The sequence below is a fragment of the Centroberyx gerrardi genome, chromosome 2, assembly GCF_048128805.1.
Source record: "Centroberyx gerrardi isolate f3 chromosome 2, fCenGer3.hap1.cur.20231027, whole genome shotgun sequence".
NCBI lineage: Eukaryota > Metazoa > Chordata > Actinopteri > Beryciformes > Berycidae > Centroberyx > Centroberyx gerrardi.
Genome location: NC_135998.1, coordinates 29,640,210 through 29,659,772, shown reverse-complemented (window position 1 = coordinate 29,659,772; position 19,563 = coordinate 29,640,210). Strand labels below are relative to the sequence as shown.

The 19,563-nt window shown below is 42.0% G+C and overlaps 1 protein-coding gene across 6 annotated transcripts in view; it reads right to left on the bottom strand.

The window, feature by feature from the left end:
* The window catches only part of sptan1 (spectrin alpha, non-erythrocytic 1), a 38,504-nt gene extending 22,095 nt beyond the window's left edge, over nt 1-16,409 (bottom strand). For 5 of the 6 annotated variants that reach the window (XM_071904277.2, XM_078286805.1, XM_078286811.1 and 2 more), the window contains exons 1-10: nt 16,322-16,409; nt 4,100-4,339; nt 3,677-3,802; nt 2,718-2,858; nt 1,950-2,230; nt 1,702-1,846; nt 1,428-1,582; nt 634-769; nt 331-432; nt 81-218 (exon numbers count right to left, since the gene is read on the bottom strand). In XM_071904277.2, coding sequence (XP_071760378.2) covers nt 81-218; nt 331-432; nt 634-769; nt 1,428-1,582; nt 1,702-1,846; nt 1,950-2,230; nt 2,718-2,858; nt 3,677-3,802; nt 4,100-4,336 — 1,461 coding nt within the window. In that variant the 5' untranslated portion in view covers nt 4,337-4,339; nt 16,322-16,409. Of the gene's footprint in view, nt 1-80; nt 219-330; nt 433-633; nt 770-1,427; nt 1,583-1,701; nt 1,847-1,949; nt 2,231-2,717; nt 2,859-3,676; nt 3,803-4,099; nt 4,340-11,050; nt 11,189-16,321 lie in introns of those variants that run through there. The other variant, XM_078286799.1, reaches the window with a different exon arrangement.
* Nucleotides 16,410-19,563: the final 3,154 nt, after the last annotated feature.

Here is a 19,563-nt window from a genome sequence, read left to right as displayed (position 1 = left end):
AAATGATATGCCATTTCCTTTATTTGTTCAGGTGTATGCAGGACATGTGGAGAAGTGTGTGTGTTGGTGAGTGAGGTTACCTCTTGTTTGCTCATCCAGTTGTCGACTTGTTCGGTGTCCCTGTAGAAGAGCTGCAAGTCCATGCACTGCTCATACTGCTGCCTGCGAACCTCCCACAGCTCCAGCAGAGACTCCTTCTCCTCTGACAGGATGCCCAGCTACACAACACAACACAACACAGCAGGTTAAAACTGAATCCACTCATGGTGGAGAAAAAAAATCAGCAATATTATAGATAATATATATATATAAGTGTTCTGGCAGTCCTACCTTCTCCTTGACCTCCTCAGAGGCATAGTGGCTTGTATTGAGCAAGGCCTGGCCGGCTTCATCAGTGGCTCTGAAGCTGTCCTCATGGGCATCAATCTCTCCCTGGTCAACACAGGACAAACACACTTACTAAAACATCGCCTGATCAACTTGAAAATGTTTTCTCTAATTTCAACTCCTGTTCATCATCAACACAAATCAACATGTGAGATAAATCTTGCGTTTCATTTTGTATTTGGCTTTTAAAGGCTAATATTCAAGGACGTAGGCTAAAAGTTGAGTGACAGGGGAAGTGAGCAGTACCTTGTGCTCCTGGTGGCGGTCCAGCAGAGCCTCAGCTCCAGCCACGTCGTTGGCCAGTTCGTCAGCATTGATCAGGGCCTTCATCTCCGTCACCCAGCTGGTCAGGTCCCTAAAGTCGGCGGTGAAACGCTGCAGCCTAGAAGTGGACCAGAAAGACTGTCAGAAGGGGGCAGGAGCAAGCGGCTGCAAGACTGGTAATACATGTGAACATATATGACTGAAAGGCACCGTTCAACCATATTTAAGACCTTTTAAGGCCTTGAATTTAGACAACTGGATTTACAATATTTTATTTTACTTTTGAAGGAGTTGGAGACACCCTGAAGGCTACCTTAAATTTTATAAACTGTCACAAATTACACTAGTTACATTGTAGTAATGTGTGTATGCCAATCTGAGCACTGATTGAACTTATTATTCTGTATATACAACAAACAGACCACAGGATAAACTGGATTTGCAACCACAGGATCGTAATAGTGAGTGCAAAACAACCGCACATAAATATTTTGTCTTAATTAAATTCAAGGATTTTTAGCCACACAATCACAAGATGGTGCATTTATTGTATTGCAGCATGAATTTTTGAGCACTGATCTTGTGCTGGCCTTTATTCAAATAAAGGCTTGAAAGTTGGCAGCCATACAGATTGCCTGCCTCACCCCCACCCGCCTCATAGCATGATGATGACTACTTTCTGAATTGCACATCTGATTTATGGTCCAAGCGACACTGACAACACCCAGCAGACAGTGCATTTACAGCTCATCATCAAGCAGTGTCTGGTGGCGTACCGGTAGGAGTCGTTCAGGCGGGCGTGGCGCTCAGCGGCCAGAGTGCGAATCTGCTCCCAGTTGGTGATGAGCTCGTCCTTCTTCAGGTGGATCTGGGAGGCGTTCTGGGGATGTGTCTGCTGCAGGCGCTCCGCGTCGCCGCCGAGGGTGTTCACCTGATTGGAGGAGGAGGAAGAAGAGAGAGGGGAGAGACAAAAGGAAGTTAGCATCTTTTAACTTCATGATTGTTTTGTACTGTACATGCTTGGTAACTGTAAAGCATCAGGTGTCCTGCCTTGTCTTCCAGAGCAGCCAGGTCTCTCTCCAGACCCTCGTGTTTGCGCAGCAGGGCCTGTACGCTGGCCAGGTCACGGCCAAAGTCGTCAGAGGCCATCAGCTGCTCCTTCTCCTTGATCCAGCTGATGGTCTCATCCACGTCCCTGTTGTTGGAATCAAACACAATTACTTATAGGCCCTCAAGTACATCACTCAACCAATTTCCATGTACACAGGCTGTCCACAAACTGTGCTGATGCCGGTTACCTGTTGAAGCGCTGCACCTCAGCAGCTCCAAACAGCTTGCCCTGTCTCTGCTGGGCCAGGCCCTTGAGGCGCTGCCAGGCGGTGTTGACCTCGTCCTGCTTGCGGACTATCAGCTCGAGCTCAGGGTGGGCTTCCTGGGTCAGTTTGGCAGCGAGCTGATTTACCTCGTTGACTCGCTCCTCGTGGGCCGCCAGGTCGGTCTGGAACTCCTCAAACTTCTTCTGGAGGAGCTCCACGTGCTCCAGGTCCTGGCCCAGCTCCTCTGAGGTGGCCATGGTCTCCTAAATATGGAGGTGGAGGAACGCCAATGTTGAGGCCAATCCCAAAGGCTTTGGGTCACAAGTACTTTCATGCAAATATTTATGCAATGCTACCTTTTAAGATTAGTAATACGCTGAACTTAAATTTCACTTGCAATTGGTCATTTAAAGGGGTACCATGACATTTTAAGTTTTAGTCTTTACTAGCCACTTGTCAATGGGGGGCATAAGTTTCTATCAGTATTAATTGAAATCATTAGCATTATTTTGCCTCATTCAAACTAATGGCAACCACTAGCCACTGGCCAGCTTGTTACTGCAGCTCTCAGTGCCATTTAGTTTCAATGTGGAAAGCTAACTGCTAGCAAAAATATCCATTTATCCCTCTGAAATATAGTTAAATCTTAATTTGTTCATTCTAATAGTAGCAACTTATTTTATCTAAACTTTACACACAATTTATTGTTTTTTGTTTGCTTGTGGTATATCCTGCCAATGTGGTTCTGACCTTGTCACTGATCCAGTCGAGGGCATCTTCACACTCGCGCAGGTACTGCACCAGTTTCTGGGCCTGCAGCAGACGCATGCCCTTCTCCTTGGTTCTCTGCAGGAGGAGGTCCCACAGGCGATGCAGCTCCTCCAGACGAGTCTGCTCCACAAAAGGAGGGAAAGATAAGGTTGGGGGGGGCAGGGAATTGAGCAAACATGAGTAAAAAAAAGTAAGAGGAAAGAGGAGAGGAAGGGCAAAGGAGATGAGGAAAATGAATGCAAAAAGAAACCCAAACATCACCTGCAGGCACCATTGTTACATGAGGTTACAGAGGAAATATTCTAACAAGACCAAATACAATTAGCAACGCAGCCGCTGCGATGTTGCCCATCATGACTCGTAGCAATATTTTCTCTCTTCAGAAATACACTGCATGCGATAAAAAATCTCTTTTCAGTCAACTTCCTTACAACAAAACTGTAAGAAAGGAACAGCTAATTGAGAAGAGCTAAATCTGAAAGGATTTTCACAGCACTCAAGAGTCAAGATTTGTCCACAGCAGCCAAGCACCTACTTGAAGATACTCAGCCGAATTTACACTTTTAACTATGGGTCTCTGTTGTGTCCGGTAAGGCGTGTAGGACTGAATCAGACGGAAGGGGGTTAACCAGGGGCAGCATATTCAGATAAACCCAGGTAAGCTCTGTGTGTGTGTGTGTGTGTTTCTATTTGCCTGTGAGATATTGTAGGCTTCTAAATGATGAAATCTAATTATGAATTCTGTGTTGTGTCTTGCCCTTGGTCCCTTTCAGCCACGACAACGGCTGGGTGGCCATTTAACCCATCAGTAGTAGTTATACAGTAAAGGGATTGTTTGAATGCTTTGCAAACCATCCCACGATGGGTGTTCAGGATGTTATTGTACACTGATTGTACAGAATACAGTGACCATGTCTGCATCAGTGTGTGAGTCTTACTCGGATGGTCTCGGAGGCAAAGTGGCCCTCACTGATCATGAGGTTTCCAGTCTCGTCCAGTTTGATGATGGCCCCAGCATTGGCCTGAACTTCAGCTTCAAAGGCCTGATGTTTCTGTAGCTTGCCCTGTGGGAAGGAAAGGCAGAAGGGAGGCCTTACAAATCATAAAATGTCTGCTGTAGCCGGTATATATGACTAGTCAAGTGTCACACAGGGTTAAACTTTGAACTACAATACATTATCATGGTCATGCAGCTACTTGCTACCTTGTATAGCTCTGATGTGAATTGTGGCTAAATCAAAATAATTAATTCCTTTTGTGAAGACATATATTAGCTGCAACCCTGGGAGAGTTTGGCGCCATATTCACAAAGGCAGATCTACACCGTGAACTATGAAAACATGGAACCGAGGCGGTCAAACCTGCAGATTTGAGGGGTCCTTGTAGTTCTCATCGGAGGCGATCTGCAGCTTCTCCTGGATCCACTTCTCCAGCTCTTCGGCATCGCGGCGGAAGAACTGAAACCTGTACGAGTCCTCCAGCTTCTGCCGGCGCACCATCGACAGTTCCTTGAAGCGCCGATAGCGGTCCAGCACCTGCTGCCGGCGCTCCTGGATGTCATCGGCTGTCTCCAGCACTTTAACCCCAGTGGTGTCCATTTTCTGGGGAGCAAACAAGAGAAAAGCTTCATCAAAACCTTTGGAAATGTACAAAAAGCTCAGTGTTTCTAGCCATTTTGGAGACTTGTTTATGATTCAGTGTTTCACACAGGTTGTGCAGGGTGAGGGGGCTGGAATGTTGTTTCATTTGGCGGCCAAATTTGGCCAGCACAGTATCTCATATTTTTTCAGGCACTAAAGTCTCTAGGCGGTCAAATGCAGATCGCCAGCCCTGAGTGATGTCACTAAGGGCTCCAAATCATAACGGATTGCAGAATCACATGATTTCTACATAAGGAAACCATGGCAAAATGGGAGGTGTTTCAGATTTCACATTTTCTCAGCTATTCGATACAATGACAAAATATTGAAGGGCAAGGAATAAACAGTTTTGTACAAAATGGGACATTTAAATCTTAGTTTGCTACTCCATCGGTTTAAATTACATCCAGGAATGCCAGCTTTGTGCATAACAGCACCTGAAATGAATCTAAAAACACACATTTACTTGGACAACTTAATTTACCTGGTCAAGCTGCCCAAATATTGACAATCTATGAGAATAAACTGAATAAAAAGAAAATTCAGACAAGCCATCTTGTCTAGAGACTATATCAGATGGCTCCTGCTGTATGCGTTTGAATAGGCTTGTCTAATGACTGCATTTCTTTCAAGTCCCAATAGAGATTGCTATGGCAACGTAGGCATCCCTCACAGAGGTTATATTCAGCAATCTTCCCATCTTCTTATTTACAACTATGAAGTGCATTTGTTCTCAGATACCATACTATTCACAGATACTATCCAACGGCAGATGAGCTCACATATCCTACTCTTCAAACTCTTGACATTTTGACATTTCTACTTTCCCTGATAAGACCACTTCCAATTTTACCAGGCCTTCTTCACACATCAAAGCACAGCAATGTTGGAGTCAAAAGACAGTTTGTACAAAGGAGAGAAAGTTTTAGGGGGATTATGTACAGACTAGAGTACATGTGGCTCCAGAGCCAGGCCCCTTAACTACTACACCATCTCCTAGCACAGAAACTGGGCATGGAACTATGAGACAGGATATAAAAGGGACAAGGCTGGTTGTCCAAACAAAAATCCCCCATCCTGCCTCAAGCCGAGTGGCCATGGGGCTAGCAGCTGAAACACTAAAATGCCAAACGGGGTGGGGGCGGAAATTCCACATGCATCTGAACAGTCACCAGGCTTCACACAACAATGGGATCGCTGCAGTCAGCTTCTCTGTCCGCCATGCCTCTTATCCCATGACCACCATAGCCCCAAACTGTGGGAATGGCCAGCTAGCAACCCCGTTGAAACGGTACTAAACATGACTTTGTACTGGCATCCAGATTGGCTTAGCTTCTGGGAACCGGGCAATGAACAAAGCATGGGCAGCACAGTCTGAATAGCAGCTAGTAAAGACAGAAGAAATGACACAACAGCATGGCAGGGGAGAAGAGCCCCAAACAGTAAGTCAAGTCACTGGAAGGCATATGATTTACTGATAAATATCGCCACACACTGCCATTCATGTTAGGGGGGAGAACCACTAATCTTGGCCAAGCAATTGTCATGATGTGTGAATAAATATTTGATCAAACTGACAGTCACAAACTAGACTGAAACTGAAATTCAACTCAAATAATTAAAAGATAGTGACTTTTACCATATGGTTGTTAGGTGGCTTGCACCAATGAGGAATTTAGAGCACATGATCACCATATTACACACTGTAAACCAGAATTTGTTTTCCCTACATTTGTCAGACTGTGCACATCAGCAGAGACAGACAGAAAGAGAGAGATTGATCTGCCTGACCGAGCCAAGGTCAGCCAAACCCCAGACTAAATAGCACAGTCAGCCTGTCAGCCTAACAGTTAATGCCCAAAAGGAGTGCGGGGTGGGGTGTGGTGGGGGGGGGGGCTGTCAGATGAACGTGGCTTTTTGTTGGCGTGACAGACAGTGAGACAAAGAGGGATGGATGGATGTGAGACAGTAGAATGGTCCATCTCTAGGCTTAATGGGAGGATTAGTGGAGTCAGCAGTGCAGCGGCGGCATCCCATTCAGCACAGCCAGAGGAGGGAGATGCTTTGGTCCCCAGAGGCACCATTAGCTTTTCCAGACAAGCAGGCCACACCCTTTTACACCAATATGCTATCCAATGGGATAGGAGGTTTAGTGCGACCCTAAAAATGGAGTCCAATGTGTATCAGTTTAAATCTCAAAGCAGATCCAGAAAAAACATTATAGTAGTATTGCTGTGTATAAGCCGATTACTGGCATCAGCACACCGCCTGACAAAAGTAATAGGCCAGAACGAAAGCTAGCATCCCCTCCCCCAACCTATTCCCCAACTCTTGCCCCAGTTCACCGAGGGCTTACATCATCTCAGGGATTTAACCGACCTCAGCCCCGTTCTGGACAGTAATGTCAGCCGAAGTGGGACAGACTGACTGACACTCCCTCTGACCAATACAAGGCCTAACATTAAAACCAACTGTAACGACACACACAACCGCTATTTTTCTATTGACAACCCTGAATACAAACTTTCAGAGGACACCATGAACGATGATAGTCTTCAGCAGCTGTATATATTTTCTCATTTTGTTGTAATGAGTGACATTAACTATAAAACTGCATTTACTTAAAAGCAATCAAATATCAAATCCCAAGTCCTTTAAACTTCTCCCTCTCTGTTACAGTAGAATTATGCTAAATGTAGCGGATCTCAAATCTTGTCCTTTGAAAAGAAAAAAGTACCGGTTGGGCTGCAATTAAACAGTAGATGTGTGCTGTTGAGTTACTGCAGTGACACAGCACATTTTACAACCACGTGAAATTCTATCAACTCACTGTTAAAACAGCAGGTCTTTAAGGTGGAATAGTTTTTCCCTATAAGCTCAAAGTGTAAAAAGGGAAGCAATTAGAATGGAATGTATTCATTGACTTGAATATATCTAAAAAAGAAGAGTCCTAATTTGCCTCATAGTAGAGTGCGTAGGCCCATTTGACGTGCCTAAATACAGTACATCTGCAACTGCTGATAGCACTTCTTCCCAATTTGCATCAGAAGATAACAACTCTTTCTTCATCTTACTGCTGCCTCCGTCGGGGTATTTTTTTCTACTCTCTCCAACAAACACCCACACATACTGATATTAGCCAGCAGTACTGGAAGCTTCCGATCCAAGGATTGCTGTGTTCATGTAACCCTTACTCCCTTTCTTCCAGGCTCATTCAATTTTAATGTTGGGAGGGAACTTTGAATAGATGCCAGCTGCCAATGACTCTGAAAGTCACCGGCCTTTCAAAGTCCAACCAACGGCTTTTACAGCCACAGAAACAGCAAATTACAAATTCTTGACAGGACACTGCGGATGCCTTTCTCTGTATGTGAATGAGTGAAAACTAAATTATCTGTAAACTATTGGTTATTTAGAATTTTGTGATTGGCCAACAGCAGAAACTGTCTGTTATGTTACTAGGTCTTCTAAAATTTTTACTCTGGCCCTCATTCACACATGACATCAAAGTGAAAAAGTTCAACGACTCCTGATTGCTTTACAATTTCTTTTGGAAGAATAAATCTCATATAAAATGTTACAAAATGGCAACATGCCTGGATTAGTCCACATAAGTATGCAATTGCAAACTAAATGAAAGAAGTACAAAATAGAAACAGGTGCGCTTCTTTCAAAAGGCTACTTTGTAGCTGGGTGCTGGACTTCAATGATCAGAGTTCGAGTTGAAAGAAAGCAGCACACCAATATAATGATAGAAAAGAACATAACAAACGACGTCTTTTTTTGTTATATTCTTTTCTAAATGAAAGAAGTTTCATACAAAATTCCTCATCAGTGTTATTCTTGTAATGGCGTCACTTCAAAATACATTTGTAAGGTAAATGTAAACTGCAGCTTCTGCCCCATGAAGTAAGAACCGACAGAACAGCTATTTTGTAAATGTATTTACACTGTTCTGAACGAATGGGAAAGTGTTTTTGATAGAATCAGGTAGTGTGTGACCCCTCTTCTTCATGTGTGATGCCCTTCTTTGTCCCCGTTGTCTGACCAGCTTTCTGAACTGCCCTAGCTTAAGAATGCAGAAGAGTGCAACTTGCACAGTGCAACGATTTTTTACGATGAGGTAAGTTGTTTCTGGGTTTGTAGAGGAATAAGAGTATTCCTTGAGCTGATTTGACAACCAGGGCTGCACTGTGAATTGGCCATCCATCTTTTCCCACTCTCTGCTCAGAATCAGGCTTTTCTCAGAGAGCCATGCCACAGATAGGGTATTTATAGAGGCTCTGTGTGCCTCTCATGCTGCCTCTAAGTGTTCAGAGAAAACCTGCTCTGCCAAGAGATAAAACACACAAGTGTGTGGGAGGACGTATGGAGGACAATGGGTATCGATGCAGTCCATTAAAGTCATTGCCCACACACTACGCAAATGACCTGGATAATTCATTTGAGAGCTTCTACCTAGGTCTGCGATGGCTTACTGGTATCAACAAATCGATGTTCGTGCTATAGCTATAGCTAGACAACTAAATGCTATCCTGGTCCAGAACACTCTCTAAGGTTTATGAGTTTGGCTACTTTGACTAGGGACATTTTGAGGAGGTTGGAGTAGATACATTTGGACGAAAGGATAGATCACCTGACTCCTTGATAGACCTATCTGTTGAGGATGTCAGTGTCTACAAACAGGCTAACAGAAGGCCAGAAGTTAGACTATAACTTCAAAATGAAGTGCATTACCCAAGGTGGGAATCGGGAGGTTAAATTCCAAGTTAAGACTGAACTCTAGTCTGAAAACAGTCACTCCTGCTGATTGCAGAGGGCTAAGCCTCACATCAATCTTATAAATGATGAATGCAACCATCCAATAAATGGAAGCTAGTTAGCTAAGTAAGTAAACCAATCTTGGATGTAGTTGTAACGATGAAGCAAGGCTACACCCGGACATCAGGCTCTTTCCTGGAGAGCTCTGCATCTTTCCAGTAGATTAATATATTGCAAAGGCCTATTCTGGACGCCTTGTCAGAGGTCCATAGAGAATTGGATGAAGTAATTCACATACCGACTCCCAGTTACTATGGTGAACCATCTGTTATGGAGAGGGGTCACGGTGATGCCATACTGGGAGGATAGAAGCTAAAGGAATTTACAGGAAATGGGAGAGTCCCATGGGACAAGGCGAGCCTATTCAAGAACAACAATGCCTCTTTCCCCCTTCCTTGTATTGAACTTTGCACGCCCCGCAGCTTGACTGTCATTACCTTTGGCTTTACAACATGGCCAGCCAGAAGTGTATTTCATGAGGAAAGAGTTCATTTAAGCAGTCGCACCCACTGAGGAATTTTCATACAATATATCTAAATGAATGAGAAACTACTACGATACTTGCCCATTAAAAGCACAAGTTTAAATTTGTAGTAATTCGAATTACTCTGCAATCTTGCGTGCAAGTTGTGATAATAAGCCCTAGTCGACGCCCTGTGTCAAATGACCAGTGATGTAAAAAGCTTCAAAACACACCAAACTGCAAACATGAGCCCACTGATTGAGCCTATTTTTCAGAACATGCCTGAATTATAGGTTAAGCCAGAAATTTTCAAAGTGTGAGACATGTGAGTAAGTTTCGTGGCAGGCATGGAAACACAAGGAGACAAAACACTGCTACTGGTACTGCAATGAGTCAGTGAAAAAAAAAAAAAATGCACACTTTTCTTTCACTCTATACATATATTTCATACTTCAATTTAATTCCATTGTTCAAAGAAACAAAAACAATTACTGTCCTTCAGATAGAGATCAGAAATGATATATAGCCTGTCACACTCTGGTTAGATAAAGTATGAGGAAGCGTATAGTCTAGGCTATGTCTTAATCTCCAGTTGTTTGCCCAAGATTTCAAGGTTTTTGACGTCAGTAGCCTTTAACAAGTGGCAGAGCGCGTGTTCACAGTGAATAACTGACTAAAGGTGTTAAAAACAATATGAGATACATATTGAAACTGGATTTTTACATGAATGGGCTCTGTCAATGCTCAACGACCTCAATATCAGGTTTACAAAGAAGCACTAATGAGAGCGTGAGACCTGGCAAACTCTGCGATGTCTGAATATTCGCCGGGTCTTGGCCTGGCATCACAGGGCCGAGAGAGGCTCCTCTCAGGCCAGCCAACTAGTCAGTCACTGTCCCAATCAGGCTGATAACGAGCAGGCCTCTAGATGCATGCAAACTAACAAATGGGGGGAGACGCTGTTAACTCCCACGGAACGCCCACTGTCTCAAACTTTGAAATGCCTGGGTTAGGCTCATCAGTACCTTCATCCAGTTTATTTCAGGCAAAGTCCAGGTTTCCTTTTCATGCAAAGAATGTCACGCTAACAAAATGCATGCAGTAAAAATGAGCTTATGTCTATTCTTCCATAATGAGTACGAGCATAACGCTATTCACTGGTAAGCCAGGATAGTCCCGGCTCAGTATAAACTAAGACCTCAGCTACAGCCCATTTTGCAAAAAGAAACAGATAAACGCATGCACAATTCAGACCGCCAGCCACTTACCAAATCCTCATGGAATTCAATTTAACCCAAACAAATTACAATTTCAGATTGACAGATCTGAATTGAGAGTTTGACAGGATGAAAACAAGACGACAAATATTCCAAAACCAAACCATACACACATGAGCTTTCTCTAGTCGGGATCCTCTGGTCTCCTTGTACGTATCTTGGCTGATCAAAAGGCTACGTCTGTGGCAACATCACATGTCTGCAGCAGCCTGTGTGTCTGTTGTACACTCCATTAGAGGCTGATAGTGATTGAGGAACCAAAGTCTCAAGCTCTCTGCAGCGCAGGCAGACAGACGCATTGCCCCTGCAGTGGCTAGGCTGTACAGAGAGCAAGCCAAGACTTAGCCCAGCCCATGCGTCTCTCTCTCTCTACTTGCTGCCTCCCACCCCTCCCTCTCACCATTCCCCATCCCGTTATTCAGCAAAACAACATCGCCACTGTCCTGCTCTCGAACGTTCTCTCCTGCGCAATGCAAAAGTACAGGTGTATTGGAAACACACAGAGGCACACACACACACACAAAAGCACACAGTGGTGAGACAAACACGGTTGTTACCTTGAGTTTGGGTTTAGTAAACGTGGACATGTTGAGTATCTGTGTTGGCGGGCTACAGGGCATAACATTGAGCAGTAAAGAGAAATTAATAGCAGTCAGAATGTAAAGATGTTGGTCACAGGAACCATTATGTTTGGAATTCATTAGGGTAAATTCTCAGCTGAGAGGGCCGTGGTGCATTTGAGAGAGAAACAACGCTGCTCTTTTTCAAGACATTTATGTTTGTCTGAAAAGAAGTACATGCCAACAACAGAATGACAATGAGTTAGCAGAGGCAGACTGCAGGCCCAACACCAGACCTGAGAGGCTGACAACCCTGGGGACAGGGAGGCCTATTTCCTATTTGGGTCATGGTCACACTGCCCTTACATCACGATAAAAAAGACACTCCTTAGGGTGTTGGGAACAGGCAGACACAATCACTAGATTGGGTTACAAAAGGATTAGGTACAACTTGACAGAAGTTCAGAGGGAACCTTGCAAGTGTAGTATGTAGGATTGAATTCACTGTAGTGCAGGCAAAATAGCAAAGTCAATTTAAATGTCTAAAAATGTCTAAAGTTATAAAGCAATGCATTCCACATTCTAATCTGATGCTATTTTACCACAGAGGTCAATTACAAATGACTGCAGACAGAGCTGACCAAGCACAAATCATTGGACCAAGCCCTCGAATGGCCTTTTAGCTACAGTGCTGTGAGGCTAATGCATTGGACTAAAGGTTGTAATAGGTCTATTTTGCATTAGACACTTATAGTAATATAATATATATATACTAATAGATGTGAATTTCCTCCAGTCAATTCAATACCCAGGTTCGGGTAATGCTGTCCCGCATCCTATAGATCATGCCTGCTAAATACTGGACACTAGCAGCATTTATTGGAAAAACAACAAATGCATATTCATCGTCCTTTTTGCAGTGTCCCTACAAGAGCTGTGGTTGTTCGCCCGGCCAACAGTTTAAAAAACTCCAAACAGACAAAACAGAATCAGTTGAAATATGTGTTGAGAAAGCATCCCACATCTCGTCCTGGGACACAAAGCACATGAATAATGGAACATGCCAGGACAAGGGGGGATGGCTGGTGTGACTATAATGAGAAATATAATGTAGCTAGCCTGTCTGTGACAATGAGGTTTCCTCCCTGGCTACCATACTTAACATTGCCATTTTTTCCAGTTTTCCACAATTCTCTCTTATTTCAACTCTGTCATCCCATGATGTCATTCCTCCTCTCAATCTCCTCTAATTCAGATTAGCCCAATTCTCATTCATAGTTGGAGTCTTTGCACCGATCATTTAAACTGGTGAGTTTTCCATTCCGTATGCCGTAGGATCACAATGCAAGTTTTGAGATATGGGATAACAAAATAAATCGAAAATATTTGTGGATAAATAATATTCTATCTCCATGATAATTTATGTTACATTATAAATTTCAGTTTGCATTTCTGACCCATTTTATTAAAGGGGAGCGTTTTATTAGATGCAAACTATAAAAATTACAAACGAGGGGTGTAACGAATCTAACGATTCAATCAAACAACGATTCAATTTAGATTCTTTCAGCAAAGATTCAATGCATCATAAAATCTAATATTCTGCCCACAATTTGATTCATTTCGATACATCCAAAAAGTATAATAACTCCACTCTCTAGCCTACTCCCTTTCCACCTTCTATTTAGCTCTGCAGAACAAAGAGCTCACAAAACACCATCATGAAATATTAATCGATCCCAACTTTTCAAATCGATGCAGTTGCCTTTCCAACTTCAAAACGATCCAATGCTTTTTTTACACCCCTATTACAAACTATAAAACCCAGGAAATAAACCCAGGAACCCACAGTGAGAATCCAACTGGGATGTAAAAGATATTGCCATATGGCGTTCTGACATAAACGCTAAGGCCAGAAAAGCCACACAAAGACACAATAGTGGCGTATCAAATTCCTACCTATGCAACTTGTGTATAATAAAACAACAATATAAAGCATTTTCTACAGTTCCACCAATGCTTTTACTTTTGTTAACCCACGAGAGCCGCTAAGAGAATTGGCCACTAGGGCGGCAACAACACCTGCAGTACCAACATACTGCAGGACTAAGAGGCTTACTGCAGGGTTGGTAAAGTTAATGTCATTAATGCCAAGTCAGCTTTCTTTTAAATCACAGCCACAGTGCCATAGTCGACAAAAGTCATTTTCTACAAATCAGGTCTATTCTTTATTTAGCAATAATAAAGAATATAAAGTATTATTGTGAAAAAAATAACTTAAACCATAAATCCTAACATCTTAGGTGCAACTTTTCATAAAACCCCTCTTCTCAGATGCAAAAGCTGGTCCAGGAATATCTGGTTGTGTGAGATGTGTGACAGGCCCTCTATGGGAAGTTGGAAGGAAGATAGCCTTCGATAAGTTTTTAATTATTATTGGCCTAGCTCAGTAATTTCCTTTCCATCAATTTATTTGCATAGCAGCTACGTAACACGTTGTGTCTGTTGTGTTCTGTTCAGTGTCCGTTCTGAGAGGCGAGACAGAACATAGACAACTATGCCTTTTAAATAGGAATGTTTTAATTTTGGGTTTAGGGCTCAGGCTTCACAGCAAACCTCTAGTTACCATGGACTGCTACCATACATTGATGTATGATGAAATCTTTTTATGATGGTATGTGGCATCTTATACTAAATCACATTGTTGTATAAGCAGTGCTTCTACATATGTAGCCTATGTAATATGTTATATATAAGCTATTTTCTCCATAGAAGAGATGAGGGCAGCTGATCAACCAGAGATCAGGACAATGGATTAGGACAATTAAAAACATGAAAGGCGATATATAGCCTAGGCCTTCAGGACACACTTGGAGCTAGTGTTTTAGAAAAGATGGGGTATGCTTAGGCAAGGCTACCTACTTGATCAGCTTCAGCACTTGTTTGCATAATACGACTGGGGCAGTACTGCATATCACATACTTTTACATGCACACTAACAATCTGATCTTCTCTGATTAAAGTCAATACTCGCACTATGGCAAGTGTAAGGTCATAATCGATGTACTCCTAACTCGATTAACACACCTAGACTTCAGCTCAACCTTTCAATTTTTGTGGTCATAAAGGGATCTTAGTCTGATTTCATAACGTTTTTTGCATGTAAGCTTGTGTTAAAAGGTCAGAGGCAGAGGCAATGCGTTTAATGACAACATGGCAACACTCACGTCATGTGCTACATAATTACATCATGACGTATTCTGCTTTCAGCCAACACTGAGAAAATCACCACTCACACTGATGTGCTCTGTAAGCACATCAATGCAGTCTGCCATAATGTTCTGAATTTTTTTGTCTGATATTTGGATGACTGCAGGCTGGATCTCATTGCCTCACATCCTTCTCTGATTAAACTAACCCTTCTATCAATTAAATCCATGTAAACGCAGGTTATTGGGGAAAATTTCGTAAACAATTGGACCATTGCCTTAATGTGATTATTCACAATAACCAGAGTGTAGTGTTCATGGAAATGTACCCAATGTCCTGTCATTTTATTACCATGGTGTGGAAAATTATACAGTATTACAGCCCTTTTGGCCACATTTCATACAGATCTTCAATGCTAATCCTGAGGGTTGAATGCTATACAGCCTTCTATCTGAACTGGAGGGGCATCTGGTATGTCAGTAATTTGGCACCACCCTTAAAGGCTGTGGTCGGGACAGTCAGTCAGTTGCTTTGGTGTAACACAGCGTGTCCACATTTTCACAAGTCCAACTATGTAGCAGCCCTCTCTACCTCTTTGGATATTATCTTAAGGCAATGATTGTCCACAGTCGTTTTCCTGTTAACCACATACATTCAGATGTGCTCTGTTACAATCACCAGGTCTTTACAAGGCCTCAGTAACGCTCGTAAAGAAAAAAGATGTAATGCAATGCCAGTCTATTCGACAGAGCCGTCTTACAAACTTCCTATGCATTTGAGAACAAAATATCCAACTGCCTGAAGACGTAAGTATAAATAATTAACCTTGACGCTGTCAATATTTGAATGAATGTAAGTTAATAGGACTGACAGCTGGGGCCATTTGTTCAGAGGTATTCCAACTGCGCTGGGCGGGTCCCGTTCAGCTATGGCCGACAAGATACTGTAATCAGCTATATAGCCATTTTTATTCATTTGCACATCATCTACAAACGATAGGGGAAGATCTAACGTTAGTTACACGAATCTTGGTGTATCAGATAACAATTGTGCAAAGCTAACGTTATATAACTAAGTTAACGAACTAGCAGGCAGGAGCTGGCGGCTAACACTAGGTTTATGCTCGCCAATATATCATGGACATTTTAACAAAAGAAACAATTAATATCATACAGTCTGCAAACGTTGACTCAAATATCTCGACATCGCAACGCTGAATCAATCATTTGAATGCAACGGAGCTCGGACAGTGTCAAAGCAAGCTAACGTTAATGTCAGCAGGTAACGTTAGGGTAAGATGTTAGCTGACCTAAAGCAAAGAGGCAAAGTGGCGAGAATGTGAGATTTTTTTCCTCTACTGTGCTTAATAATATGTTTGCATTTCCCTTGCAGTAGTTTCACGTGAATATCATTCAACAAAAGGAGTGCTTGCAGCTAACGTTAACGTTAGCCAACGAGCTAACCGTTAGCGGACCCATAGGTTAGCTTGCAGAGAGGGGACACAAATTTAATTAACAGGACAGGGCTTCTGAGATAGAAAGTTATGCATTATTTTAATGAATTTGTTTTAAAATTGACATATCGTTAAAAAAAATAAAACCAATTTTCGTACCTCAGTCTATCTTGTATAGAGCTTGCGAAGTGGTGTCGAGGCGGATCGAAGACGAAGGGTGAGACCTCTGCTAGCTAGCTGGGATGGCTGTTTTTTTTTTTTTTTTTTTTTTTTTTTTTACGGAATGTGACGTCATTCACTGCAGCTGTACGGAAAGAACCGACCATTACCGAAAACAACCGACAGTCTCCGAGCTCAACATTGGCACAAAGGTGATTATAATGAAACACCTTAATTAATCTTTTGTCATCGCAGTTTACACAGCCCTAATTAGTATATTATAGTAGTAGTAGAAGTGGAAGTAGATGAGGAAGAAGAAGAAACTATACTGGCATGGCACCTTTTAAACAAAGACCAGTAAGATAAAAGGAACCAACAAATATATTAACAATCAGCTATTATAAAGGGACGGTGTGAATCTGACTCCATTAAGCCCCACGCAGCAAAGCAGAAATAGCAGACTATGTAATGGCAATATTATAATACAAATGTACAACACTATAAAAATAACAACACTATAGGCGACCACATCCTCACATCCTAAATTAAAAACCCTTGAAAAGCCCTTGAAAAAAATATTTTTTTCCCAGTTAAAGTCTAGGTGGGGCAGCGCCCTGGCGCCCCCTACAGGCCAGCCACCACTGACTGAGGCTGTCAAAAAAGCTTTATGGACTACACTTCTGTACAGCCAGTAATAAACTATTTGTTACTTTAAAAGTAATCAATAAAACCTTAAATGTGATTCTAAAATAAACTGGAGAGAAGAAAAACTGCATAACTGAGGCAAGAATACAGAAAGTTACAATAGTGAGATGAGATAAAATAAAAGCATAAATAACATAAATCATCACAACATGAAACACTAAATGTGATTCAAATACCAACAATACACAACTACAATACACACAACTACAAAATGTCTATTCAGGTGAAACTGTATTAGAAATATACAAAAATCATTTGAAAACTATAATACATTACACTACTTTCCAGTCAGGGAAATTATATGACAATATACAATTACAGGACATTCTCTTTTTCATCTAAAACCATATATCGAACGCATAAATATTTTAAATTGTGAAAGGTCTTACAAGAAATTTCAAGAAATATTTGCACCTCGGGACTTGTTTATATTTCAGTCTGAAAAGTTCATTTTTATTCTTTTTTTCTTCTTCTCCTTATTTATTCTTTATTTCTATTTGCTGGTGCTCAATTTCCTCACTGGGATCAATAAAGTTTAATCTTATCTTCATATTATCTTCAGGTCACACTGCAGCAACAAGAGTTTAGAGTAAATGGAGCAAGTCTCTGCATTCTAGTAGGTTTTCAGAGAAATAATGAATCATTATTAATGAATCAAAAGTCTGTACAAAACAAATTTTTTCCAAGTGTCATTTATGGGCAAAATAGACACTTTAGTTTATTACCATGGACCTCCTGGACCAGGCTTCAGATGAAGTCATTCCCTGTGAGTAAAAGGAATTGAAGTCAGCAGTTGACAAAATCGTGCCATCTCAGCCTTGGCATACAGTGAGGCTGGTGGGCTGGCTGCACATTAAGAGACTGCATTTTCACAAGATTCAAATGTTAAATTTGGCATCCTCTCTCACTTTCCCTGACTGTATGGGAGGGCGAGGGAGACGAATGGAGGGCAAGAACAGCTGGAACAGTGTTCGATACTGCTGCATTATCTATGGCAGACAATTGGTCAAGTCTAATTAAATTACTGTAGGGCAGTGGAACACTCACTTGGATGTCTTAATTTCTCCTCCCTGCAAACTCAGTCTATATTGTTGCTGTTGGATGAACTGTAGCTGTACCATAAACCAGACATTAAATCACTGCCAGCTGTTATTGCTGGGCTGCAAAAGTCTGTGTTCAGCCATAAAAAAAGGCACTTGAACCTGTGTAATATAAAATGTCAGATAGATAGATAGATAGATAGATAGATAGATAGATAGATAGATAGATAATTTATTGTCCTACTAGAGGAAATTTGGTTCTACCCTTTGAACAAAGCCTCACATACATATTCATACAAAACGTTGGCACAACAATACATTAACAATACATTGACACAAGACATTCAGTGCAGTGAATTCAGAGCTTCAGTGGCAGAGGGGACGAAGCTCTTTTTAAAGCGGGCCCGTCTCCAGGTGAGGGACCTGCACCTGCGACCAGATGGAAGCAATGTGAAGAGAGGATTAAAGGGGGTGAGTGGGGTCCTGAGTTACGGTTAGTGCTCTGCGTGTTATGGCTTTGTTATTGAGGTCTGAGAGATTGGGGGTGGGAAGGCCAATGATCGTGGATGTGTTGTGTGAGATGATGCGGGTGAGCCGGTTCCTATTAGTGACTGTTAACATGGTGAAGAGACAGTCTCTGTGTCTGATCTGTCTCTACAATGAGCAGTGTGTTGTCTGTTCCCTCCAGCAGCTTCATGTCAGCTGACGACAAGTATGCCCAACTGATTACAGCTAAGGGATCATGTGTCTCTGTGCATGAGCATGAGCATGAGCATGAGCTAATACACATTGCTCAATATATTTCTGTACATATCTTATTTCCATCTGTAAGTCTCATCTCTTAAAATGTGAACAGCTAACAATGCACATCTACAAATCTAGCCACTTCTGTACATATATGCCTCCAAAAACTGATAATGTGAAAAGTTAACAATGCACATTTGCAAATCTAGACACTTCTGTACATACATGCCTCCAAAAAATGATAATGTGAAAAGTTAACAATGCACACTTGCACGTCTGCTCTGTAAATCTGATACTCTGGATAGCCAATGATGCACATTTGCACACAATGCATTTGTATTCTAATAGATCTGTAAACTGCAAGCATCAGTTAACCTGTAAGTCTGCCAATAGTCAGTATAGCAAGCCAAGTTCTAGTTCTGTATTAGCATGACGAGGAAGCTGCATCCTTGTATTATCTTCAATATGTAGTTTTTATCGTACTACCTGCATATCTTTGATTTGTTGTATTTTTCATCTCTGTGCCATTCTTTTCTGCTGCTATGACCCGATTTCACCATTGGGATTGTTAAAAGTTTCATCTTGTCCTGTTCTGTGCCCTAAAACCATTTAACAGTATGGGTTTACAGCATGAGACTTCACAGGCTTTATCTGGAAGATTTGACTGAACCAACTCCCTACTTTGACGGCTGTGTTTTGCATGTTCTTCATGAGCCTGAGCTGTCTGTTTCAAGAGTAGTAGTGGGATCTGTT